Source organism: Mauremys reevesii, linkage group 8 (genome assembly GCF_016161935.1).
Source record: "Mauremys reevesii isolate NIE-2019 linkage group 8, ASM1616193v1, whole genome shotgun sequence".
NCBI classification, from domain to species: Eukaryota; Metazoa; Chordata; order Testudines; family Geoemydidae; genus Mauremys; species Mauremys reevesii.
Genome location: NC_052630.1, coordinates 57,363,188 through 57,390,411, shown reverse-complemented (window position 1 = coordinate 57,390,411; position 27,224 = coordinate 57,363,188). Strand labels below are relative to the sequence as shown.

The following is a 27,224-nucleotide window of genomic DNA, read 5'->3' as shown; positions in this document are numbered from 1 at the left end:
GTATTCTAATTTTTCTCTTTAATCCACGGTTCATAATGAGCTATTTTTCATTTAAATAGGGGCAGAGCAAGTGTCAAAAGAGTAGGAAGTCTGATCTGCAGGTCCTACTGCAGACTTATCCTGTGGAAGTGTGAGAATTATGGCAAGCCCCAGTGCTTACTGTCACAAATCAAGCGGTGTAAACCACATACAGACATACAAAGCCATAAATAATGATTATTTTCTTTATGTTGGTTACTATGAGACTGACACAGGATATCTGCAAATAAACACTGAAATTGATATCTCTCCCTCCCCATTATTTCAAGTCACAGGAGAAGTGATGAGCTTCTTATTTGACTAGACCTCATTTTCAAAGGTTTTGTTTTCCTCCTGCCAGTGCTGGCACCATCATTAAAACCTAAAATAGTGCCTGGAGCTGCATCCCCTCATTGCTGTAGTTGTTAGTGGCGATGTTGACTCTTGTAGAAGAAATAAACACCCAAAACTATGATGTGGTAGGTGCATGAAAGAATAGGGGATTTTAACATAAGAACGGCCATACTGGGTCAGACCAAAGGTCCACCTGGCCCAGTATCTTGTTTTCCGACAGTGGTCAATGACAGGTGCTTCAGAGGGAATGAACAGAACAAGTAATCATCAAGTGATCCAACCCCTCTCCCCCATTCCCAGTTGAAAACATTTTCATATATAGAAATCAAGATAAACTATTTGGGCAAGATGGAGATAATGGTTAAAATTTCAAAAGTGCTTAAGTGACTTAGGATCCTAAATCCCATTTCCAAAAGTGACATAGGCACTTAGGAGCCTGAGCCCCACTGCCTTGCAATTAGAATTATGCTCCTAAGTCTCTAAGTCACTTTTTCCAAAACACCAAAGTTCAATTTCTATATTTTACCCAGTATGGTGGCCTTAGGTCCAGAATGGCAATACTGATGTCACTCACACAGGTATCTGGAAGCACCGGAAATGCTAATCAAAGACAGTGGACTCAGACTGAGCCACACTCAGCTGAACTTTAGATTAAGGGCCCTCTGAAATCAACAGGCATCTCTAGCTTACTGGGCTGATGACCAAGCCACAGACTCATCTACTTCAGTTTGCTGGGAAATACGGCTTGATGAGGTTACTGGCTCAACAACTCTCATGTTCTAGGCTTATGTCAAGATGTGGGCTTCTGTGAGGCTCATTAGAGCAGCCCTGCTGGCTTTCTGAGCTGATGTTAAGGCACAAGTCTCTGAGTGCTCATTTGTTTACCAGCTTGAACAGCCTGGGCTGATATGAAGAAAAAGGCCTCTGTCAGGTCTCTTGCTCAGGTCTCTTGGCCTTACTAAGCTAAAGCCAAGGCATATACTTTTTTAAGGCTGCTGGCTCAAGCAGTGGAATTTTACCATTGGCATCAATGGGACCTACAAAGGACAACATACATCAGGGGTCCCCAACCTTTTTAGGACCAGGGACCGGTTTCGTCCTGACCCTCCGCAGTCATGCCTGCGGGCGGTCCAGCTGAGCCGCGCGACCAGCGAACCGCCTGCAGTCATGCCTGCGGGAGGTCCACCGGAGCCCCGGGAGCAGTGGAGCCTCCGCAGGCACGCCACCGGAGCCCCGGGAGCAGCGGACCTCCCGCAGGCACGCCTGCGGAGGAAGCACTCGTCCCGTGGCTCGGGTAGACCTCCTGCAGGCACGCCTGCGGAAGCTCCACTGGGTCGGTTCGCGGCCCACTTTCTAAGAGGCCGCGGACCGGTACCGGGCCGCGGACCGGGGGTTGGGGACCCCTGACATACATGGATAAGTCAAACAGGATTTGGCCCATTTTGGGGGTATGTACATGACTGATAGCAACAAAGGTCCCTAAATAGTCTTTTTCCATCACAATCACCTTGCTTTAGCTAGACAAATCAACAGTATATATAGAAAAAGTGGAGCAGGCATAGTAAGTAAAACATGCCCTAGACCATGGGGTTTTCCTTACCTTTTGGTCCCTGTGATTCATCTTCACTGTCTGAACTATCATTGCTCACAAGATGCTTTAGCCTAATATTTTCTGTTGAAAAAAAATATACAATATCTTAAATTGTTAGATCTAAGCTAAATTGTTTGATCTCTAAGGATATTAAAAAAGTGTCAAGACGTATCATTGTATAGTACTTGTGATAGATAGGAAATGAAAACTAAGCAAGACAGCTGTAGGGACTCAAATTACATTTGGACATAACTATGAAGAATCTATTGTGTGTGATCTTGGTTTGGAATTGTTGCAAAGTTCAGGATGGGTTTGCCCTTTTTCACAGGAATTCAGCATTATCCAGCGGAATTCTCCTTTCAAGGCAGAAAATCCTCTCAAGAACAGGTGGAATTTTAAGGTGCAGTCCAGACATAAGCAAGGGCAATGCACACTAACATCCATTGTGAATTACAACTACTTATGCCAGGGTTGATTTCCCCAAGATTGTAAGCAAAATAACAAAACTAACTACTGTTTTGCAAGCCCATAAAATAAAACGACTTTAATAGAAAATAAGCCTGACAACAAAGCCATATATTCTCCTCCGAAAGCATGCCTTTAATTTGTGGTAATGGGAATGCCATGTGCATATCAAGTACCCCTCTAAATTCTGGGAAATAAAAAAAACCAAGACAATTACATAACTTTAACACAAATCTATTTCAGAGGGAAAAACGAAAAACAAAAACCCAGCAGTTAGGCCAAAGCAATTAACTTCAGTGGAGGAACAGGCATTTTACATTTCACACCATTAATCGACAGAATGAACACAAGGTACCTATTTGGCAAAAATCTATTTTCCATCAGGATAAGATCATTGTATCTAAAATAATCAAACTCAACCTGAAACTGTAAATTACTTGGTGTTTTTCCAAAACCACAAAAGAATATTAAAAAAGGTAAAGGATTTTTGAGAGCTGTGCAATTAAAGCAGCAATACATTCCACTGTCAGATCAAATAGCTCATAAAGGAGATTAATTTACGTGAAAACTATTTTCTAGTCAGCAAACTCTGTTTTCTTTAATTATTTATGCTACTATATTATTTAAAGTAAAAAACTATTTTTAAAATAATCAAGGAAAGCCTTTCTTGAAACAAATGGATTTTCAATTGTCGTTGTCTTTAGTTATTTGACTTCAGCTGAATTATAAGAAAATCATTTTATAAACAGCCTAGAGTTGGAAAATCATCTTCAGCTGATACTGTGGGCAGTGTGTGTTGGAAGAAACAAGCTCACCAAGCTCCCAATATTCTGACTTCTTCTGTTTGGGTGTAAAGATTTAAATTGGGATTTTCAAAGTAGGCACACAATTGCTATTGAAGCTATGGGATTTTGGTGCCTAACTCCTTTAGGGTCCTTTAAAAATTCCAGCCTTCCTCCCCAAGATAATTTTGATGTAAATAGTCTATACTGGAAACAAGTAATGAAGCCGAAAGAGGACTGTCTTCTCATAATTGTTTTGAATAGATATCGTAAACCAATTGCCTCTTGCTAAAGAAAACCACCCATGTTATTTATGACATAAACCAAATTTTTGTCATGGCAGGACAGAGTTTGTCTTGGGTAGAAAATTCTTTGTTTTGGGATTGTCATTTATATCAAGTATATTATCCAATCAAGGATAAGATCAACTAAAATATTAGGCAAGTAGCAACATGCATTTCCAATACTTCTGCTAGCTCAAGACAGAAAGCTTGATTGAGAGAGATTGAGGTTATCAAAAGGCATGTGGAAATTAAATTTAAATGTGCTATACATATATAACGCTGTATCTATGTTGATTGTTTATGAGGACTAGTCCTTGTAGGATTAGATATTACACTGTAGAAATCTATACAGTCACAGAAGAGTTTCTGTCATTACAGATTTTCTCCTTAGATATTTTCACTCTTGAAAACTAAATAGCTACTCAGACACTACCTAAACTATTGTCAATGCTAATAGTATGCAACAAAGACAAACATTACAAATTCTTGGATGATGACAAGGAATATCTGATAAGACAAAAATTAACAACCAAAAAAAAAAACTATTAAAAGCCACAAATATAGATTTTGAATGTCAAAGATGTATTTTTTAAAGAAAATGATATGAGAAATAGCCTATTTAATTCTTATGTTCAGTGTGGCTTATAGGTTTTGGATAAAGTCCTGGTTCCACTGAACTCAGCTGAAGTTTTGTCATTGACTTTAATTGGCCAGGATTCCATCACATAAGTTTTATAGTTTTGCCACTATAATATAGTTCAGGTTTCATCACCCTTCCCATGGTAAACTCTTACTTTGAGGTATTTTGTATTTGTCTGTAAAAATTCTCACAAACAGGAAACATCTCAAACCAAGAGCAAGGATTGTTGTAATGAAAAAAGTTGAAAAATATTTTTTGAAGTGTAAAAAATAGATATTATTTTTAAGGATTTTTTTCCAGAGAAAAGATCTCTTTAAAAATTCAGAGTGATGCCCTGTTCTAGTAAAGCAATTAAGAACAGGCATAACTTTAAACACATAAGTAAACTTAGTGATTTTTATAGGGCTACTCGTGCTTAAACTTAAGTATCTGCTGAAGTATTATGCTCACTAATGCCTAAATTTCTATGTTTCAGTACCTCAAAAATTAACTAAAATAGACAGATTATTATATTAACCAGATTATTTTTTCTTTATGCAGTGAGTTTTGTTGCTCATGAACTATACCAGACAGAAAGCCCTGTAAGCTGAATTTTTCTATTTGACACAAAACAGGAGCAGCATGACAAAGCTAGCTTCTCCATATTGTCCCAGCAATAGTCTCAACTACTAGACAGAAGGGATAGTGGAGTTTTTATGCACAGCCAACCCTCATCCACTCAAGTCAGGCTATGGACACGGGTGCTGACTATTCTGGTTTATTTAGTGCTTTAAATGCATTTCATGAGCACTTATCCACAGTCTCTGGACACAGTACAGGAGTAAAAATCATTCCAATATCAAAAGCTTTTAGAAAACCCCAAACTAGCATTTTTGAAAGATGTACCTTACCACAAACCATCAAGCTCCAACATTCCCCTCCCTACAATGATGTGGACAGTTGTCCAGTAGAAAGTGAACGGAGACCTCTAAACTAGTTTCACAGAAACTAAACTATCATCAGATGGAAAGAATTCAGGGCACCCTGGAATGGAATGGAACTGGCAACCAAAAGGTGAAAAGCTGCATTATCCCTTTATCAATTACATGAGTAGTCCCATCCTCAAAAGACATTATAATTGCAGGTAGCCATGAGGGCAGGTTTCAGCCTATTGGCTCCTGAAGCTGACCACATCAATCAGAAAAAGCACTTTGGTGTATATATATTTAAACCATCATGTTTTTTTTTTAAATCTGTTTAAAGAATATTTATGTGCAAGACCTTTCCTCTTCCAATAGCCCTGACACAGGTCAAGTATAGTGCCTATTCAGACTACAAATAAATAAAAGGGGGGAAAGTATTGAAAAAGTAAGCCAATACTAATTCTCTTCCCCAGCCCGCCAAGTCCTTTGCTGGTGTCTATCAATGTAAACTGGTGAAAGGAAATTTCCCTGGCTTTTGACATGCAAGAAAAGGTTAACATAGTGTCATACACCCACACACAAATCTAGAGTGATAGTGATGTTTGAGTTATTAATTCACTAAAATGTTAATACCAGTTGCTGGCTAATAGATTTGTTTTTGTTACATTACCTAATTCTTCCTCCATGGTGGGACCTTTATTATGAGAATTGGAAACTCCAAGTACTCTGTTAAATAATATAGAAAATGCACTGCCCCAGACACCTGAAATGAGAAGAAAATGACTAAATCAATGGAAACTTGCAGAACAAAACATATATGAAATTATTGAAATAGCTAATTATACTTTGACAATGCATTGGAATAACACAAACAATGAGATTTTGGGACAGATTAGATCCTAAACTCAGATGTGCACCACATCATGAAATTCCCATCACTGAATATGGAACCATTCTTATGGGTTCCCACCAGACTATTAAGATATGACTTTTCGTATATAAGTCATATCTTAACACAATATTCTTGTGTTAGACTGTTTCTGATTACAGAAAGACAAATTTAAAAGCACTGGAGAGAAGAGAATTGAAATGTCAGTTTGGTTTTATTTATTTATTTTAATCATTCACTTACCCATGAAGAAGTGCAGGGGGTTTTCTTCATGTTTTTTAACCACTGTTCCCATAAAAAATTTACTTCCAAACAAATCAGGAGGCATAAATGTGCCATACTTCGCCATACCAATCTCATATGGACTGAATTCCACCCAATCTGCATGCATTACATAAAGAAATTAGCTCACATTTTCCCTCTAGACATAAATGCAGCATGAACAAAAACAATTCATCTGTAACATACACAAATGGCTGGCACCTTTCTCCAAGAGGAAAGAAAAGCATACAAGGAAATATACTTGCTGGTAAATTGTTCCCTGTTCATCTGATATAAAATACCAGAGATATAATTAAATTGAAAGTGTTTCTCCAGGATACATGTAATCTGGGTATGCCACTAGGTCAAAAACCCCTGGAAATGTCTTCCAAGTTATGCAGAAGTCAAAACTCCCTTGGACTTCAATTGGTGTTTTGATCCTGAAGTTAATTTGGAAACCTCTCCCATTCTTACCATAACCAAATTTGTTGAAAAAATTAGGCAGGCAGTTTCGGGGGATAGATAGTGAAACAGGCTATACAACATCTGGGTTCCATCTCATGCATCAATGTGAATCACCAATACAAATTCCAACAATGGCAGTGATCCTCAGAGATCACTGGGTATACAAAATTATAGGTTTCTCTCTCTTTTATTATGAGTTTACTGAAAATGTGAAGTATGGTGACGTGTAGAGCAGACGAAATTGTTTTAAATTGCACAGAGCTTTAAAGAGACTCCAGAAGTGAAATCTGTATTTCACCAAAGACTAAGACTTATAGTGAAATACAATTAGAACAGACAGGATTGGGAGCCAGTTAAAAAGTTTACTAACAACAGAGGATGCAAAAACATTGTAACTATAATACTATTTCTTTTTTTTAAATAAAGTTTACATATACAAGGAATACATGTTGTACATTTTGTGGCTTGTACAACACTTAATAAATGCATGGGGTAAAAATTTCAAAAGCACGTGAGTGACTTAGGAGCTTAAGTTCCATTTCCAAAAGTGACCTACACTCTTCAACATCTAAATCCCGTTGACTTGCAGTAGGAGATGGGCTCTAAATATCTTTTGAAAATGGAATTTAGATGTTTTTGAAAATTTTACCCCAAAACCAGTGAAATGCACTCACATTGCAGGATTCAGCTCTAAATCATGAATTAATAAAAGAAAATGGTGGTAGACAAAAATACAACCTAACATATCTGGTCTTCATTCACTTTGACTTATAATTGAATCAATTCTTTTCAACAACACTAACCTATTTGAGTGCCCTTATAAATCAATCATCAATACTGAAGGAAGTGAAATATCATTTATGATATGACTTCTTGTTCATATAAATTTCCAAAACATAACAACCAGGGTGGATAAAAATCAATTATTATTTTTAAAAAAAAAATAAAAAAATTTGGATTTCTTTGATTTAAATCAGATTTTTTTGATAAAATGCTTTTTGAGGAAAAAACCTATCTAAAGATAGTTTTAATTAAGATACATTACAGCTCAAAGATATCTCACAATGGAATAGAGATTATAAATTCGAATTCTATAGTATGAGAATATATTCATGTAATGTTTAAGAAAAGTTTTGTAAATGAATTCCAATAGTTCATGGATTAGGGATAATCTCACTTTTAACAGCAGTAGCTTTTTCTGCCAGTGTAGAAAGAATATTTTCTTCCTTTGGACTGAAAAATTGAGAAATTGTTTGGGACCTGAAAAAGCAAGAAAGCTTGTTTTTCTTTTCCAGATATGAACAAACCGGAAAATGAAGTTGAAGATGACTGAGTTAGCTGCAGAAGCCAATATTTCAAGTTTCTCATGTTGACTTGGCTGACATAGTCAATTTAATTTGTTTTTTTTTAAATATTTCATTTAACTATTATAGTTAAATTTTAACAAAAACAAACCTGATTTTAAAAAACTTGAATGTTTAACTAAATTCAAAAATTCATATGCTTGTTTTGTTAAAATATTATATGTTTGCTGTTGAAGAAAAAATCCAGAATACATTACGTTGTTTTAGTTAAATAAAACAATTTAAATGTCTGTCTGGTGATGTTCTCCTCCTAATACAGCATGGCAAGAAAATCTTCCAAATATTAATGATTAACCTGCTGAATTGGAGATATTTATGAAGTCATTGGGAGGTGAACTATCTACTTCAATTACCTTTGGTTAATGAAATAACCAAACAATCATTCATTTTCTATATAGATGTAAAACTAATCTGAAAAGTTTTAAAAATAAATCACTTTAAAAATGCATAGTGTGTATCTTCTAAAAATGAAACCTACATCTATCCCTGAGTTGTGAAGAATATGTATTAAGGTTATAACAACCAAGAAGAATGCACTTTTATGTAGAAATCCATGATTAAATCAAGTCTTCTTGACTAGTGATTTAAATCATGATTTCAATCAATTTGATTTAAATCAAATCCACCCTGATAGTAACTTTGGATCATTGACTTAAGGTGACTTTAAAACATATTATAAACATACCAAAGACTCAAAGAAGAGAGAAGACACTAGCATTCGATTCCTAATGTCAACAAAACTTCTGAATACATGAAAATGCCACCTACAAGAAAGCTTTTTAATTTGAAGGAACGTTTTCCTGTATAGAGTTTAATGAAATCAATGTGACCGGTGATGTACCAGTATAAGTAGCTGCCTAATGTTAGAACACAGTGTTTGGCTAACAATGTTTTGTCTGCAGGTGTTGTTTTTTTTTAACTCCTTTGAGACAATTAATTCTTGCTTGTGAAAGAAACTGCTTAGAGAGATTCCAGCAAAATGCAAGATGTTAAGCTTATTCTCAGATGCTGGTGAAATTCAGAGATCTTGTTAAAAATAAAATAAAAAGGAAACCATATCTGTCTGAAGAGGAAATATTTGACCAGGACTACTGTGTCATTCAAACTTCTCAGCCTGGCAAGGTTGTTATCTCATCAAAATATACCATTCATGCCCAAGCAAAAACACTTCAAGTGTTTCACACATACAGGTACAGGCATGGCAGGAAACGTAGAGAGCCAAAGATAGTAATCTGGAGGTTAATGCACTTTAGCACTTTGATCTTAATAGTGTAACTAAATTTAGGAACAGCATAGCCAGAAAACCAACAAATTAAATGCATCTGTCATAGCCAAGCCTTGGAATTTGCATAGAGGACAATGATTTTTCTATTCAGACCCAGAGCATAGGGAACTCAAGGGATCTTTTTTCCTATAATTAACTGATCTCACTTTTAGTCACTCATCTCATTGGAGATGGATGGTGTCTCAGTGGTAGGACAGGACTCAAACTGTCCTGAGACACAAGCTTTGACCTGAAGGGAAGAAGCTATCATAGTGTAAATAATTATATATCTATGTTCAGTACTCTTTGTAGTTGTATCAATACCCTGGTAAGGCAATGAACCTAGAAAAATCTTAATATGTAATTACTGTCAAAACCCCTTATATTTTGTTTTTCTTATTGCACTTAAATCTTGTTTGATAATACTATGTCTGGAAATGGAATAGTCATTTGCCCCCCATAAGGAGTTGTGGTGGTTTGGTTTTGAGCACTTGTGGCAATGCCCTTTTTAAAGGCACTTATATCAAAATAAGTTATGTAAATTCCTCATCTGAGGCCTGATCAAAACATTATTGAAGTCAAAGGAGTACCACCAATTGACTTCAGTGTTGCTTGCATCTCTCCCCTGATGTAAATCAGTGTAACTCCATTGTGGAATTATATGGATTTACACTAGCTGAGTAGATGGTAATTTTGACCTATTCTGATACGAGGAGGCAGACAGTGAGGAGTCCCATTGGCTTCAATGGGACCTCTGTAAGGGATGCAAAATTTAGCTTCTTGTATGTGGCAATATTGAGAAAGTAAGTGCACCATAAGAAAGTGTTTCCAACTTGAACCATACAACTTACACATTAATTTGAAGTGGTGCATTCATGCACCTTACTCTCTCTGAAATGTTGGTAACAATCATGGGTTTGCTATACTCAATTTCAGGTGCAGCAGCTCAAAAACTAAACTTGGATTGACCTGGCTTTAGCTAACTTTTCTTTCTGTTGCAATTTGTCTTTTATATGTAAAGAAATTTGGGAAATCCACAGTGGAGCCAGTACATGTTTTGCGAACTCAGATTTCTCACCACAGGTAAATCTGACTAACTACAGCTATATATGCTGGTGCTGTGAATCTGTCAGTTCTTACAAGGGTCACTGTCTGACTTTACTTTTAAAAAAACCTATCCAGCTATTTTTACTAACGTTATCTCAATAAAAACTTTCCTGAAATAAATCATATTAATTATGTTTAGTTAGTAATTATTACCATTCTGGGCATGACCGGCGCCACTAGGGTCAGAAATATTATGAATAGAATGAACACTAAGAGCCTTGAGCATAAAAGCAGATGGTGCAAGATTTCATGCAGCTGCCATCACCTTTCTGAGGAATGTTATCTTATACAATTAATGCACCTCAACAAGAAGGAACAAGACAGGATTTATCTTACATCCATAACCTAATAAGTAAGAAAGTGGAAGTATTTTTGTTCAAAACCTACTGTATCTCAAGTCAAGACAAGTTATGCAATTATATAGGGAGGGAATGGTTTAGAAAATTATACTGGATGGAAAACGTCAAGAGCATGGTACACTAAATACACTGATAAGGATGAAAGTCTTACAATAACACTATTAAGTTAAAAGAAATATTTAGAAGGAAATGTGGTCTTGTGTTTCAGACATTAGAGTTAGACTCATGAGTATATATATATGGAGATATACCTATCTCATAGAGCTGAAAGGGACCCTGAAAAGTCATTGAGTCCAGCCCCCTGCCTTCACTAGCAAGACCAAGTCCTGATTTTTGCCCCAGATCCCTAAGTGGCCCCTGCAAAGATTGAACTCACAACCCTGGGTTTAGCAGGCCCATGCTCAAACCACTGACCTATCCCTCCACCTAGTAGAGTTAGTGGACACCTCCATCACCTCCATCCAGTGGAAAATTTAAACTTTTCCTCAAAAAATAAAAAATAAAATAAAAAAAAATAAAAAAAATACTGAGAGCATCTTCAGTTTTCAGCTGAAAACGTTTCAGTTTTCCATTGTGAAGTAGGATATTTTTGAGGAAAGCAGACACTTTGCACAAACATTTTCATTTGGTCAAAAACCTAAAAAATCTGGTTCAATTTCCAAATACTTATGAACTTTAACAAACTTTAATCATTGCTTAAAATGAACCCAACCTCTTTTGTAATTCTCACAGTGGGACCAGTACCAGATTTACCATGGCGCTGGGCCCACAGTCCAAAGGGGACTCAGTCCGGCCCGCTCTTCTCCGCCCCCTCTCACCCTCCATGGGGGCAGAAGCTTGATGCTGCTGACTCCTGGGGCTCCTACTGCAGCAGGGCAGGCTCTGACGGCAGCCACGCTCCACCCCTGCCTCTTCTCGGGAGGGTGCTGCATTCCCTCCCCTCCCACTCCCTGCCACCGATCAGCAGTTTGCCGGCAGGAAGGAGGGGGAAGAGTGAAGCCTCAGCACACTCACCACTCTGGGGGGAGGAGGAAAAGGAAAAGAGGAAGGGGCGGGGCCTTGGGGCATACCCCCTCCAGCCTCCTGCCATGAGCATCCCTACGACCCAAGCCCACACCCCCAGCCCTCTGCCCACCCTGACCCCTGAACCTCCTCGCACACACCCAGCCCCCTTCCCTGACTCCTGTATCCCCTCTCATGCCCACCGTTCCCCACCCTGGCTCCTGCACCCCCTCACACCTCTCCAGCCCCTTGCCCTGACTCCTGCACCCCTTACATATACCCAGCCCCCCACACCCCATACCTTGACTAATTCACATCCCCACCCCCACCCTGAGCACCAAACAGGAGCTCCTGAACCCCACCCCATTCCCATCTGCACCCCTCACAGCAAATAGGAGCTGCCCCAGGTAAGCGCTCCACACCCCAACCTCCTGCCCCAACCCCGAGTCCCCATTTGTACTCTAATTCCTGGCCAGACCCCATACCCTAATGTTTTTTTACATTTTTTTTATAAAGCACTCCTATCCAAAGTGCTTTACAATAGTTAGCTTACAGTACAAGCAATATTTGGAAAGATCATTAAGTGGTCCGTCAAGACCCTCCATGATTTTCAAGTGGTTTGTGAAAAAATAAGGTAGACTCCAGAACAATCATATACCTCCCTTTATTTTCATTTACTTGCTATTACTTATAGAAGGAGGATGAAGAAAAAAAGAATGAAAAACGGAGGCAGGGGGGATAAGAAAGAATGTTCTTTTTCTTGGCTGGGTCCCAAGAAAGGGCCCTGAAAATGAAGCTAAGCACAGGGACAGGGGGCCCCACTAACTCTAAATCCACCACTGGCTGTCATGTCACCTGGGCTGGGGATACTGTGTCAGCTGTTCCGCACAGTCTCCAACCTACCTTGGCAGTACAGCAGACATGGCCCTGCCCACTAGGTCCTCTCCACTCCCTAGCCCACCCACCACTTGCTACCTCCTCTCTACCCCCCCCCCCCCGGCTTTTCTGGCAGCCCTGTTGCCAGGTATCTAGTAACTCCAGTAGAAAATGGGAGCTGAGTGTCCAGTTAGTAGTGCTGACTGGAAACTAAAAGTCCGGTTACAGGACTAACCACATTAGCCTCTGCTCCTCCCACTCCCAACACCCACCCCAGAGGGCTGGAAGAGAACCTGTCCTGCTGCTGCAGGAGGAGGGGCAGCTCAGTGCAGAGAGAGATGAAGAGAATGGGCTAGAATCAGGTAGGTACCCGCTCTATGTGGGCAGGGGTGAGGGATCCTGTTCACCCCCTCCCCAGCCCTGTTGTGCTTGCAAGGCCCCTCCCTTGCTCCAGGGACCAACCCTAGCTCCTGCCCCACTGTGCTTTTGCCCCTGGCCCCTCTTACAATCATTCTCCGGGGGGCCCACAAGTATGTTTGGCGACGGGCCCACAAAAAGTTAATCCGACCCTGAGTGGAACCAATGATTCAAGATTTATCCAAGCCATGGGATATACTTAGTCCAAAAAAGAATTAAGAATAAGTAGGACTTTTTTAAAAGTGTGTGTGGGGGGGAGGGGAACCTCACAAATGACAACTAAATAAAGAGATTGAAAACATACCTGCAAACATAAGTTCTGACACATCAGGTTTGACATGGAGACAAGTAAAGAGTGGCAGAGCACACTGTGCTTCATTGACTTTCTCTTTCATCTTGCTCAATGTGGTATTCATCCTCTGCAAAATAGATAAATAAATACATAAAAAAGAGGAGAGAAGTTACATAAAAACTATTGGTACAAGACAGCCTGGAAATGGATGACCTGCTGCTAGTTGGGAAGACTTCTAGTTTCATTGAAATCATTAAAAGAGAAGAAGGACATCCTGAAAAATCAGAATGCATCACCATCAAAGGAACTAATCTCTATGAATGTCACTATCTGTACAACACATGTTAATGTACAGGAATCAAGATAGTAAATGCTTAAAGCAGCTCCCATTCTCACTGAACTATTTACCATATCTGAGAGCAGAGGGAGACTTTGGGGACCTCATTGGGGGTGTTTTGAAAATTTGGCAGAGATATGCAGGATGAAGTCAGTGTCTCCCATACACTCTGTTTCCTGTGACTGCTGGGGTAGCAGTATTGGTGGACACTGAAGATTCTTATCTTCTGTTGTTATAACTGGGCTTGTCTACATGCTATTCCAGAATAGCTATTTCTGATTAATTCCTTGTGTGGATACTCTTATTCCAGAATGAGACTGATTTATTCTGAATTATATCAATCTGGATTAAGAAAATTCAGAATACACTACTCTTAGTCCATAATAAGAGCATCAACACATGAAGTTAATTGGGAATAGTTAATCTGCTTTAAATGCATACCTGGCCTTATTCCAGATTAATTTTCACGTGTAGACAAGCCCTAAGAATAAGCATCAAGAAAAATATATCAGAAGGCTAGGAAGATCATCAAAACCTTAATGCTTTCTCTTAGGCTGAACCACCATTTAGTAAAATGTGATAGATATAAGAAATGTGATCTACTGCATAGGACAGAATCCTGGGAGCCAAGAATCCTGGGTTCTATTTCCAGCTCTATCAATGACTTATTGCTTCAATTTGCATATTCAGATAAATTCTCTGGGCTAGTGTTTGTTCCTCTGTATAACAGGAATAGTAATTCTAACCAACCTCACCCCAAGAGCTGTTTTGCCGTCCTCTCTGTCAATATTTTACTGCTATTAACCTTGGAATAAGTCAATATCTGTATAGTTTATTTGTACATATGCACACTATAGAGTATCAGACCAATCCATAATAGTCTATTAGTATATTTCATTATCTAAGTACTCTTTGCTTACAGTACATGATTAAAGGCAAATCCTGCTCACATGATTCACTGGACTTCAACAAGTCTATTACATGAGTTGGTCAAACAGGAGCAGGGGCGGCTCTAGGCATTTTGCTGCCCCAAGCACGGCAGGCAGGCTGCCTTCGGCAGCTTGCCTGCGGAGGGTCCGCTGGTCCCGTGGCTTCGACAGACCGCCCGCAGGTGTGCCTGCGGAGGGTCCTCAAGCCGCCAAAGGCAGCCTGCCTGCCGCTTTCGCGGCGACCGGCAGAGTGCCCCCAGTGGCTTGCCGCCCCAAGCATGCGCTTGGCGTGCTGGGGCCTAGAGCCGCCCCTGAGCAAGAGTGCCTTTAATACTGCACAACAGTACTATCCTATGGCATCTCTTTCACTTTCAGAAGGTTGGTGTAGCTTAAAACAGCCCTGGGAGAGGGCTGCGGTGGGGGAAAAGCTAGGCTGATTGAGGGAAGCAGCCACAGGGGGGACCGCACCCCAAACAGGCCACAGCTGGCCCTATAAAAGGGCTGAGGGCCAGAGGCTGAAAAAGACACAAGGGTCTCTCTCTGGCTCTAGAGAGAGAAGGACCTCGCTGCCTGGGAAGCAGAGCAGGGTACCTGAGGTGGAACAGCACTGGGGGAAGGGGCAGAGGGAGCTAGGAAGCTCCAGCCTAGCAAAACTCCAGCCTGCAGGCCGAGTTAAGGGCCCACAAAGGGTACTGAGGCTGCAGAGGAGCAGCCCAGAGACAGGCAGAAGCAGCTGGTCCAACCCCCCTTCTGATGATGAGCTGTTTATAGACTACAGTCTGCCCCAGGGAGCGGGGGCTAGATGATGACTGGCAGTAGCCACTGAGGCAAGGTGGGGATAGGGGGTTGAGGGTTCCCCTGGGTGGGGAGACCCAGACTGTAGGGTGCTGCTTGGGGCAGAACCCCTGGGTAAAGGGCACCGGGGTCTGGGAAGGACACAGACCCAGTGGCAGGTGAGACACTAGCCTCCAGAGGGTGCTCCGGGCTGGGAAGAGCTAATTCCCTGGATGACCAGCAGGAGGCGCCACATCGGTGAGTCGCCGCCCCGTCACAGTTGGCGATAGGAGATTTGTAAAATAAATAAATAAATAGACAAACTGGATCTGAGCTATTACTTCATAACAGACATGATAGATAAATGCTGCCTCTTTTCTTATTCACTAAATGTGCATGGACAGATTGCAATTTTCTTGAATGATTTAGTTTTTGATAAAATGTTAGTGAGGACACAAAAAGGTCAATTCAAATAAATGCAGATGTTATTTTCCAGTATTCTCGCAGCTCGAATAACCATAAAAACACACTTACATTTTGGATAAGTGTTTCCCCTATCAACATTCCAAAGATATCAGTGAATGTTACAGGCTGCCCAGAACGTTTCTTATTCCATAATGCTTCAATGTAGCGTTTGACTTTCTGTGGAGTGAGCAGCAGAAGTGGGTTATGACTGACACAGTTCATCAATTCTTCATTAATCTCCTTTGGTCCTTTCCTTGGGAAATCTGGGTGAGAATACAAAGTTGACATGTACCTGTAATGAAAATACAGTGATCAATAGCTCTGTCAATAAATACACAAGACACTCAGTCTTGATTTTGCAGTTTGCAGGATAAAGGCCCAAATGAGCTAAATTTACAACAGATGGACTATCTAAGCTTTATGTTTCACTCAGTTTAACAGATTTCCTATGTGATTATTCATTTTATGCAAAACCCTGGAGTTTTTATGCAGGAAAAGCTCCCATGGATGGGGAGTTCACGATTTGACCTTCATGTCTTATGGTATATTCCTGTTTTATAGGGAGTAAATAAGTAAAATTTTCAAGTGTGCTCACTTTTGAAAATGGGACCTAGGTGCTTTTGAAAATTGTTAGGGCTGTCAAGTGATTAAAAAAATTAATCACAATTAATTGTCTTGTTAATAATAAAAGACCATTTATTTAAATATTTTTTGATGTTTTCTACATTTTCAAATATAATTACACCTCTACTCCGATATAACACGGCCCGATATAACATTAATTCAGATATAACACGGTGAAGCAGTGCTCCACGGGGGCGGGGCTGTGCACTCCAGTGGATCAAAGCAAGTTTGATATAATGTGGTTTCACCTATAATGCGGTAATATATTATGGCTCCCGAGGACAGCGTTATATCGGGGTAGAGGTTTATTTCAATTACAACACAGAATACAAAGTATACAGTGCTCACTTTATTTTTTATTACAAATACTTGCACTGTAAAAAACAAATAGTATTTTTCAATACACCTAATACAAGTACTGTAGTGCAATCTCTTTATCATGAAAGTTGAACTTGCAAATGTAGAATTATATATAAAAATAACTGCATTAAAAAACAAAACCAAGGAAAACTTTAGAGCCTATAAGTCCAATCAGTTCTACTTCTTGTTCAGCCAATCACTCAAACAAGTTTCTTTACATTTGCAAAAGATAGTGCTGCCTGCTTCTTGCTTACAATGTCATCTGAAAGTGAGAACAGGCGTTTACATGGCACCATTGTAGCCGGCATTGCAAGAAATTTACATGCCAGATGCGCTAAAGATTCATATGTCCCTCGATGCTTCAACCACCATTCCAGAGGACGTGTTCATGCTGATGACAGGTTCTGCTCGATAACAATCCAAAGCAGTGTGGTCCGACGCATGTTCATTTTCATCATCTGAGTCAGATGCCACCAGCAAAAGGTTGATTTTCTTTTTTGGTGGTTTGTATTCTGTAGTTCCCAATTAGAATGTTGCTCTTTTAAGACTTCTGAAGCATGTTCTATACCCCATCCCTCTCAGATTTTGGAAGACACTTCTGATTCTTAAATCTTGGGTCGCGTGCCGTAGCTATCTTTACACATTTCACATTGGTATCTTCTTTGCATTTTGTCAAATTTGCAGTGAAAGTGTTCTTAAAACGAACAACATGTGCTGGGTCATCATCTGAGACTGGTATAACATGAAATATATGGCAGAATGTGAGTAAAACAGAGCAGGAGACATAGAATTCTCCCCCAAGGAGTTCAGTCACAAATTTAATTAATGCATTATTTTTTTAACGAGTGTCATCAGCATGGAAGCATGTCCTCTGGAATGATGGCTGAAGCATGAAGAGGCATATGAATCTTTAGTGCATCTGGCATGTAAATATCTTGCGACTCCAGCTATAACAGTGCCATGTGAATGCCTGTTCTCACTTTCAGGTGACACTGTAATTAAGAAGTGGGCAGCATTATCTCCCATAAGTGTAAACAAACATTTCTCTTAGCGATTGGCTGAACAAGAAGTAGGAATGAATAGACTTTTAAGCTCTAAAGTTTTACATTGTTTTGTTTTTGAGTCCAGTTATGTATAAAAAACCTACATCTATAAGTTGCACTTTCATGATAAAGAGATTGCATTACAGTACATGTATGAGATTAATTGAAAAATACTATTTCTTTTGTTTATCATTTTGCAGTGCAAATATTTTTAATCAAAGATAATATAAAGTGAGCACTGTACACTTTGTATTCTGTGTTGTAATAGAAATCAATACATTTGAAAATGTAGAAAGACATCCAAAAATATTTACTAAATTTCAATTGGTATTCTATTGTTTAACAGAGAGATTAATCGTGGTTAATTTTTAAGTTAATCATGCAAGTTAACTGTGATTTATCGAGAGCCTTAAAAAAAATTATATAATTTCTTTTTATATCATTTATATAGTCAGGCATATCCCTGGTTTTGAGGATATGTACATCACATTAAAAAAAAATTAAGCTGAAGTTAAGAATGAAGAACTACAAATAACTCAAGTGGAAAAAATACAGGAGAATGTTTTATTTTAAAAAGCCACACATACAAATATAACCCATAAGGTAAATTTTAGAAAGATAGGAAGGCATAAGATAAGGTTAAACATATATAACACACATGCACACACACAGAATAGAGTATGAAAAGTTTTACTCATGGTATATTCTTGTTTTTAAAGGGTTTGTGCATGCATACATACAAACACACACACAGTCATGCTTATTTAGCTCTTTTCATGCTCCAAATACATTATTTTACATTATTTGATGAGTCAGCTCTCCAAATGTAAATGTGACTATATGTGAAAGCTCCAAATAATTGTTTAAATTGTTCAATTAAATATAATCATGTTAATAAAACTGTACGTGCCAACTGCATTATGGTCTTGACAATTATCTTTCAGCAGCAAGTCTTTATCCAGTCACAAGAGTCAAAAACTGAAGTACTAAACAACTCCTTATTTGGACAAAACCTCTCTGGAAATAAATGGGGGGTTGATTGACTAAGGGCTTCAGAATAGGGCTCCCAAATGCACTGCATTTCAATTAGATAAACCTTGCTTATTGATATATATGCTTAAGGATTACAAAATTAGAGGAGAAATTATTGCAACAAGCTAACAGTGGCAATTCAGTCTTACTCAGAGAATGACCAAACACATTTCTCAGTGCCATATTATCAACTCTGACTTCCTTTCATCTAATGGGGTACTGACTGGTATGTATATGAACCACTGTCATCTATTACGTAGAGGCATTTGGGCCAGATTTACAAAGGTATTTAGACACTTAAAGATATGGATAGGTCAGTGCTTAATTTGTAAAGAAAAAGGTACGATGGCTCTAGAAATTAGGTGCTGGGGCTCAAGCAATTTTTTTATTTTCATAAATGATGTGGCAAACCCAAAGGTGCCAGGGCTCTGAACTGCAAAGCCTGGAGGTGCTGGGGCCCAGCCCTGGCAAGCCCTGGCACAAATTAAGCATTGAGACAGGTGCTTAGTGGGATTTAAAAAAAAAAAAAAAGTCTAAGCAGGTTAGGCACCTAACCCAATTTGGTAATTATGTCACCCTCTAGTGGCCAAAAGGGATATATTACTACTGTCAAGAAATGGAGATTCTTCACTATATCAAATTAGCAGAAGCCTGTGTTTGGGGAATTTTTCCCCATGTAGTGTGTATACAGTTTAATGGACAACTGCATTGTCCATACATGTTACAACTCTTAAAAGCCATCAATGTTACTGAAGTTTATTTTTAGCCCACTATAATTTAAACGGGTTTGTCTACTTTACATCTTCATATGGATGTAAATACAAATAGCTTTTTGCATAATTTAGGAGGGAAAGATTCACACTGTAATGTATGCAGTAGTATATATGAAAATAGAGCCTAGATAGTCCTTAGCAGTATATGTTGGCTTAAGTCTACTGTACTAATAAATAAAGCAAATAAGGAAATGAACATCTTTTGTTCTTTACATTTAAAAACCAATTTAAATAACTGCTAAAATCAAATGTACAAACTGGAAACAACTCTCAGTCCAAATGAATGGTATTTTACACATTTAAGCCATTACTCAACAATGCACTTACACTCATACCTAATCTTAAAGACCCAAGCAATCCCACTGCCATCAATCAGTATTCACATACTTAAGAAAAGGCATGTCCATAAGGCTCCAATCCAGCAAAGCATTACTGAAGTAATAAAAATTACCATAATTCCAGGAAATTCTTTAAAACAATAAAATGGAGAGCTGGAAAGTAATTAAAAGCACATATGCTGATGATTAAAACCAAATTGATTTGGCCAGCAATTACACAACTTAGCAGTCATCTCCTAAATTAGGACTGAAATGGAGAAATTTAAGAAGTTGATTGGAAATATATTTTTAAAAATTTAGCAGCCAGATACTCCATAATCATTTACAAAGTAATTGAAAGAGTTTATAGCAGCATCCAGCTGTTTGTAACTCATCTTTTTAAGAGGTGAAGAACAGAAACAACCAAGCTAATATAAAAGCTTTTAAATACTCACAGGAAATGAAGGTTTGATGATTGGAGATCATGTAAAAAGTACACAGAGTCCTCATGCAGTAACATGTACTCTTTATATCTTTCTCCAGCCCTCTCTTTTATTGATGTCATTTAATCTTTCACTTTTTATTAAAGCCATTTGAAAATTAAGAGAAGTGTGGGTTATGAGTTAGCAAGAGCCAGATATTTCCACAATTAAGGGATAGTAAAGGAGTCACATTTTATGCAGTGGTTTAGTGTGTTTTAGAATTTAAAGTAGACCAAGTGAGCAGGAAGCCTCTGGGTTCTGTCACTGCATAGCTGGGAGATTTTAGATCAGTCATTTATTCTCACTGTGCTTCAGTATAATGAAACCTATGCCACATGTCCGATGCAAGATTTAACTAGTGTTTTCAAAGTGCTTTGAGAGTTTATGGTAGTGCAAAGTATTAACATTTGTATCAAATCACAGGTGAAATAAGTGCACCAGCAAACTACAGTGTGTGTGAAAAAAGGAAAACGTGATGCGGAAGATCAGTCTATGGTCAGGCAAGGTGACTGATACAATTAATGAGGTAGACACCCTCTTCCAAGGTCAAGCACACATCTTGGGGAACAGGCACAAATCTGCCCTTTCCCTCCAGGGAAGAAACAGGGAATACTACATCCTTCAGATGGAAGGCATAACCCTGTTCTTGGGGGATAAATGGTATGGAAAAGAAAAAACAAGGAGGTACTGGCTAAGTGTCAAAAATAGAATTTCTTTATATTACACAGGACAATTCTGAACAGGTGTTATCACCCAGACTGTGCGGACTTATTCGATTAAACCTCAGCTATTTTTAAACTTATTTTTCTGCCCTGATTGGTGTAAAGAATTTTACTATTTTGATTCAAATTCTATTATCTTTACAGTACATCGACATACAGGGTTGAACTCTCACCAGCGCTGTATTTGTTTAAAATGTAGTTCAGTGAGATCCAGACCTCAGGCACAATCGGCTCATGTTCTGACTAGTAAGTAGCTAATTCAATGAACTTGCAGACTCAACTGAGGCAGGAAGGACAGCTGTCATTCCTCTCAACACAGTTTACCAGGGCTGGCATAAAGGGGAGATATAGGTTTGGCACCAGTCCGATGCTGGCTTCTTTTATGGTCTCAAAGTGAGCAAAAGCTAGTAATAGCAAAGGCACCCTTTAGCTATATAGAAAAGAAGCAAAGCACCACCAGCACAGAGTTTCTGCCACATCTTGGGGTTAGCATGAACAAATCACAACATGCCCACTTTTCTGCAAGCCATATTCCATTCTACCCTGCTCTTACCAATAGTAAGGAACTTCATATGGGAACATCCACTGTTAATTCCTCCAGAGAAAATGGGACTATATCTCAAAAGCCAATAGTTGGTGACATGGGCTTCATTCTGGCACTGTGTGTTCCCATCTTCTTATGTCCACATGTGAGATGTCTACTTAGAACTTGGCACATATACTAATGCATTTATAGCAACCACTGTATCTTCACCCTGTTGTGAAATTCTAATGGCCTTGACCCAAGTTCAACAAGACCTTTCATTTCTGCAGCAAATCCAACATGCGCACACCCATGTCTCTTCACAAAAAATCTGATTTTTGTTTTCTTGAGCAAGGAAAAATCATCAACCTTTTTTGTGTGAATTTGTTCTTAAGGGGCTAGAGTTCCTGGTCAAGGGCTCCTATGGCAGAAAGTCCACAAGGCTACAGTGGTGCCAAACTGTTAAAACCTCTCCTATCTACAAGGTGGCCCACCAGCATGAAAAGTGAGGACATTGGTTGTATAGTCACATGGCTATTGGAGATGGGAACGGTGTTAATTCAGATCCTCACTGATCAAGCTCCCATGCAACCCTCTTGGAGTTGAAGTTGCCTACATCCTGGCAGGTACTCCAAAATACTAGCAACCGAAGATCAACTCCACTGCCATTCTACTGCACTGGATGGAGAATTGTAACCCATGGTGACTGTAACCTACATCATAAAATTCATTCTCCCAGTTATTAGTGGAAAGTTCCCACTGCACCAAAACAAAGCAGGGCTGGGGGAGGGAAAACTTACCACGTAGATCCAGATAGACCAGCAATATATGTTGCACAGTCTAAAATTCCTGATTCATAGAGCGCTTTCATAACTCCAGAAAACCCTACCATGGCACGAAATCCACCACCTGAACCCAATACCGCTATCACTGGTACCTGGGCAAATGAAAAAGACAGCACACAGTAAGGTTGGCTTCTAGGATGCATTTTAAAGAGCTAAATATATTTTGTGTCCACCAGTCAGTAACCAAAGACATCAGACTTGTGCAATTAATAGTCACCATTCAACAGTCCCCACAGCAGAGACTCAAAGCTGAATCCTTAACATCTCTAGGCTGCAGATCTAACAAGAGAACTAAAATGGTTCCTCTTAACATTAGAACTGTTCTTTTTAAAATGCATATTGTAGAAGAGTGACAAATAGTCCAGGAAAAATCTGTGAAACGAGACCTTAAAAACAAAGGATATGAAAGATGCCATGACACTATTCATGAGGAATGAATCTCCTGCCCAAACCTACCCTCCCTACCCATGATATGCAGTGTAGTGTGTGTAATTTGATTGCTACCATCCTCCCAAAGATAGTTGTATTTCAGTGGTGCGGCATTATTATTTATTATATTACTGTAGCACCAAGGAATTCTAATCATGGACCAAGACCCCATTGTGCTAGGCACTGTATGAAGATAGAACAAAACAAAGGCCCTGCTTTTGAATCCCCAAGGAAAAAAGGCACTAGAGAAATGTAATATCTTGTGACTGTAAAGGAATCCTCCTTGATCCACAGATCACCAACACAATACACCAGATTCTGATCTCAGTCCCACTGCGGCAAATCTGGGGTACTTCCACTGGTTTCAGTGGAGTTACCCTAGATTCACACTGGTGAACATGAAATCAGAATGTGGCTGAATAGATCAAGTGAGCTCAGTGAGAACGTTATGACTCTGTGTCAATGTAGCTGCTGTTTCTATATATCATGCTGCTTAGCACTCTCCCGGAAAAAGAATGAGTACAATTTATTTGAAGAAATTTGTATTTGCACCCAGCTTTCTAAACAGTTATTTATAAATTTCTCTACACTGCCCTGCTCCCCTCAACACCACTCCACCAACAGCCCGGGATATTAAGAAAAGAAAAGACATTAAGCCTAATGATCTAAAAATAATAAATCCACAGAAATGTTTTTTTAAAAAAGGAAACACATCTAAGTAACGTCTCAGTGAAGGAGCCAAAAGCGGTGAAATTTCAACCCTACAGCCTTTATCAGAGAGACTTCGCTCTCTCTTTGGAAGGTGGACTAGTCATCTCACTTACTGATGGCTATTGGAGTGGATGCTCATCCACATATAGGTCTCAGGCACCCATGATTATTCTTTAGGGGGTCTTTAAGTTGGCTCATTGCACATCCTTATTTATAATTTAATGATCTCACACACCTTTAAAGGGGTCCTATGGTTGACAAACTTATTTTGTGTTGAAAAAATTTCAGTCCTTTACTATCAAGTTTTACTTCAGTTCAAGTTTGAATAGATATGAGATATTTCAGGCAAATAGGAAGAGAAGATGGATGGAAATCCTAACACAGCCATAACTAAAGCTCCACTACCATGAAAAAAAATGCCATGCAGAATAATTTTAAAGTGCCCAATCTCACACATTATACACACCCCAAACTCCCACTAACTTTAGGAAGATTTTGGACCCAAAGGATCTAGAGGTTCTGGTGTATCTATTATCCTAGCCTTGCACCATACCCCACCACAGAAAAAAGAGTTAGACAAAATAATTTCCAACAAAAAATTGAAAACAGATTTTTCTCACAAGGTTGAGTACCCAACATTTAAGACAATTGTGTATCTGTTTCATGTCATTTATTTGTCCAATCTATTCTAAATAGTAGGCTGTGTACATTGTTTATAAGCAGCTATGGAATTCAATGAAGATCACCAATTATAACAATTCATAACTGCTTAGCTGACTCCCTAACTATCCTCTTCCACAATAATAAAGAGAAGGTTTTCAAAGGCACAAATGGCAGATAGGCACCCATCTCTCATTGACTTTTATTGCACTTTGTGCCTTCACATGCTCCTACTCAATCTTTTATGGACTCAAAGTAGTTAGGGATTAGGGAGGAGGATAACCAGAGTCCATTCCCTCCATTAACACTGGATACTGTCCTCAGCTTAAGAATTTAACTGATGCTATTCTTGACTCAAGGACAAATACCAAGTTATACATTTCCAAGGTGGAGCTGTATACGGATATACAAAAAACAGAAACTGCTATTGGCTGGCCAAAGCGAACACACATCAGAAACAGGGGCGGGGGGACGAATCCTCAAACCAGTGAAGGAAAAAGGAAAGGGGGATGGAATTTCACTAATAGGGTGAAATCCTTGTTCCCTTGAAGTCAATGGCAAACCTCTCATTGATTTAAATGAGTCCACGATTTCATATCCCTCTTTTTCTTAGTCTGCAAATCCCAGGAAAGCAAGTTTGGCCCACAGAGTGGTAAATTAATCCCACTATCTAATCTCTGGTCGAATCCCTCTAGTAGTTATCTCAGCCCCAGTCCATTTCATGAGCTGCGTGAATAAAACAGCAGCAGTAACCAAAATCATTGATCAATTTATACAGCTCACTGATGACACTTCTTATACCCATGACAGGAAAGTGCTGTACATTATCTGCAGTATGATTTCAACATGCTATCCAACATGCCAATCATAGTTTACTTAAGAAATATTAAATCAACCAGGGCAAGGTTGTGCAATTATTACTCACAGGGACTAGTGCCTTTCTCTTCATTTAAATGACACTACTTGCAGAGTAAGGTACTGCAAATAAGGATGGAAGAATCTGGTTCTACTGCATTTTATAACAGTGTGTGATTCTTTTGATGACAGCAAAAAATTGTTTTAATTTGGATTTTATTAATTTCAGTGTTTGCTTCCTGTACATGCACTGAGACATTTTGATATTTACAGTGGTTAGGAAGATTTTAAGGATGCAGGGAAAACAAATTTTATAGTTTACTTATTTATACTTTACATAGGAATTTTAACACACTCTGCAAGTTTTAAGTCAACATTGAAATAAATCAGCAATGAACCCCACTTTTACTTCTTAGATCTAAAACACATAGCCAGTGGAAATGGCTGCACCCAATAATTGCAAAACGTTGGATGTCACCTTTGACCTTCTGCTCTATACAAAAGATTGGATTTTAATTCAGTAAAAGAAGATTAACTGATTAGTATTTGTACACCACTTTTCAGATGTAAAGCACTGTATAAATTCTAGGTATTAATAATTCCAACCACAGGTATTTATTGGCATTATCATTCTTTGTCATTCTGTACAAGGCATAGGTTTCTGTCAAAGAACAACAAAAATAAAGTGAAGAATTAGGACACACCTGTTTTACTAAACCAACACCCCACTGATAGAGCAGTTGCTTTGAACAGTAGAGCTATATTAGTATATTACTCAGCACTTACAGTGTGCTTTAAACTTTGAAAGCTCCTTGCAAACATTAGCTAATTAATCTATAAAGGCAAATCTCAGCAGGCTGAGCAGAGGGGAGTTCCAGGTGCAACCCCAAAAGAGCAAAAGTATTTAAGGATGCTCCCAAACCATCACTGGTCAGCAAGTCTATTAACCAGTGTAATGGCAGGAGCAAGAGAGAAAGGCTGAATCTCCTTCAGGAAGAGCAAACTCTAAAAGGCTGCTCTTTGAAGTGTTCAACAAAGAAAAGAGTGGTCATCACTTACATTCCCTCTGTATTTAAATACACAGCCATCATGGGAATTACAGAATTCATGATATAGAGCTTATGGGAAGTGACCCATTGCTGCATGCAGAAAACTCCCACTAATTTTAATAGCCTATACCCCAATGTATCAAAGAGAGTATAGAGTTCAGAGTAATGCCTGATTGTGGTACCTCTTCCCTTGTGGAGAATTGGTTTAGAAGGGATTCTCCTGATCTATAACTACTCTCCCTCCTATTTTGGCTAGTTAGTTGATGTAATTAAAGACCATGTCAGTGGCAGAGAAAAATAATCATTGCCACAGGAGAGAGGACTCCTGCTGCTGCATAAATGCCTACTGCCTGTATGATCACCTCCTCATTTCCAGCAACACAAATCTAGAACAGAGCTATAGCATGGGCCTGTGTAGAAAGGAAGCGGGTAACACATATAGCACGTCCCAACCACACCCTTATTAACCACCCTGCCCACTTTGAAAAATAACTGGGTGGCCTACGGCTGTGCAAAGAAGTAGCTGTTGCTATGAGAGGAGCAGCTCGGCTCCATGCATTTGGTTTCAGTTCACTCAACCAGTGTAACATATCTGTCGAGTGCAGCCTTGCATATTTGTACTATAGACATAGTAGAGGACGAGTTTATTGCCAGTCTTTCCCCACCCCCAACTCCTCAAAACCAGAAAAGGAGAGAGGGAGAGAGGAATATAAGAGGCTTTATCGCTTCTCAAGGAAAGGTGAAGTGCAATTCTAAATATGTAACTGCCCCACTTGTAAGGTTTTGCTACAACTGCTTTTGTGCAATACAATTTTCATAAAGGCTTATATGGAAATATTCAAGGAACATACACTGTGAAAAGCAGACATGCCCAAGTTACAGGTTTTCACCTACCTAGATCAACGGGACCTGAGGGAAGAGAAACAGAGAAGGAGATGCAGGACTTGGGGGTGGAGGGGAAA

The 27,224-nt window shown here is 39.1% G+C and overlaps 1 protein-coding gene across 3 annotated transcripts in view; it reads right to left on the bottom strand.

Annotated features, from left to right (window-relative positions):
• PLA2G4A (phospholipase A2 group IVA) overlaps window positions 1-27,224 on the bottom strand; it is a 368,660-nt gene that overhangs the window by 22,249 nt on the left and 319,187 nt on the right. For all 3 annotated transcript variants that reach the window (XM_039484615.1, XM_039484613.1, XM_039484614.1), the window contains exons 8-13: window positions 22,514-22,650; window positions 15,907-16,129; window positions 13,345-13,459; window positions 6,169-6,306; window positions 5,707-5,799; window positions 1,973-2,044 (exon numbers count right to left, since the gene is read on the bottom strand). In XM_039484615.1, coding sequence (XP_039340549.1) covers window positions 1,973-2,044; window positions 5,707-5,799; window positions 6,169-6,306; window positions 13,345-13,459; window positions 15,907-16,129; window positions 22,514-22,650 — 778 coding nt within the window. The remainder of the gene's footprint in view (window positions 1-1,972; window positions 2,045-5,706; window positions 5,800-6,168; window positions 6,307-13,344; window positions 13,460-15,906; window positions 16,130-22,513; window positions 22,651-27,224) is intronic.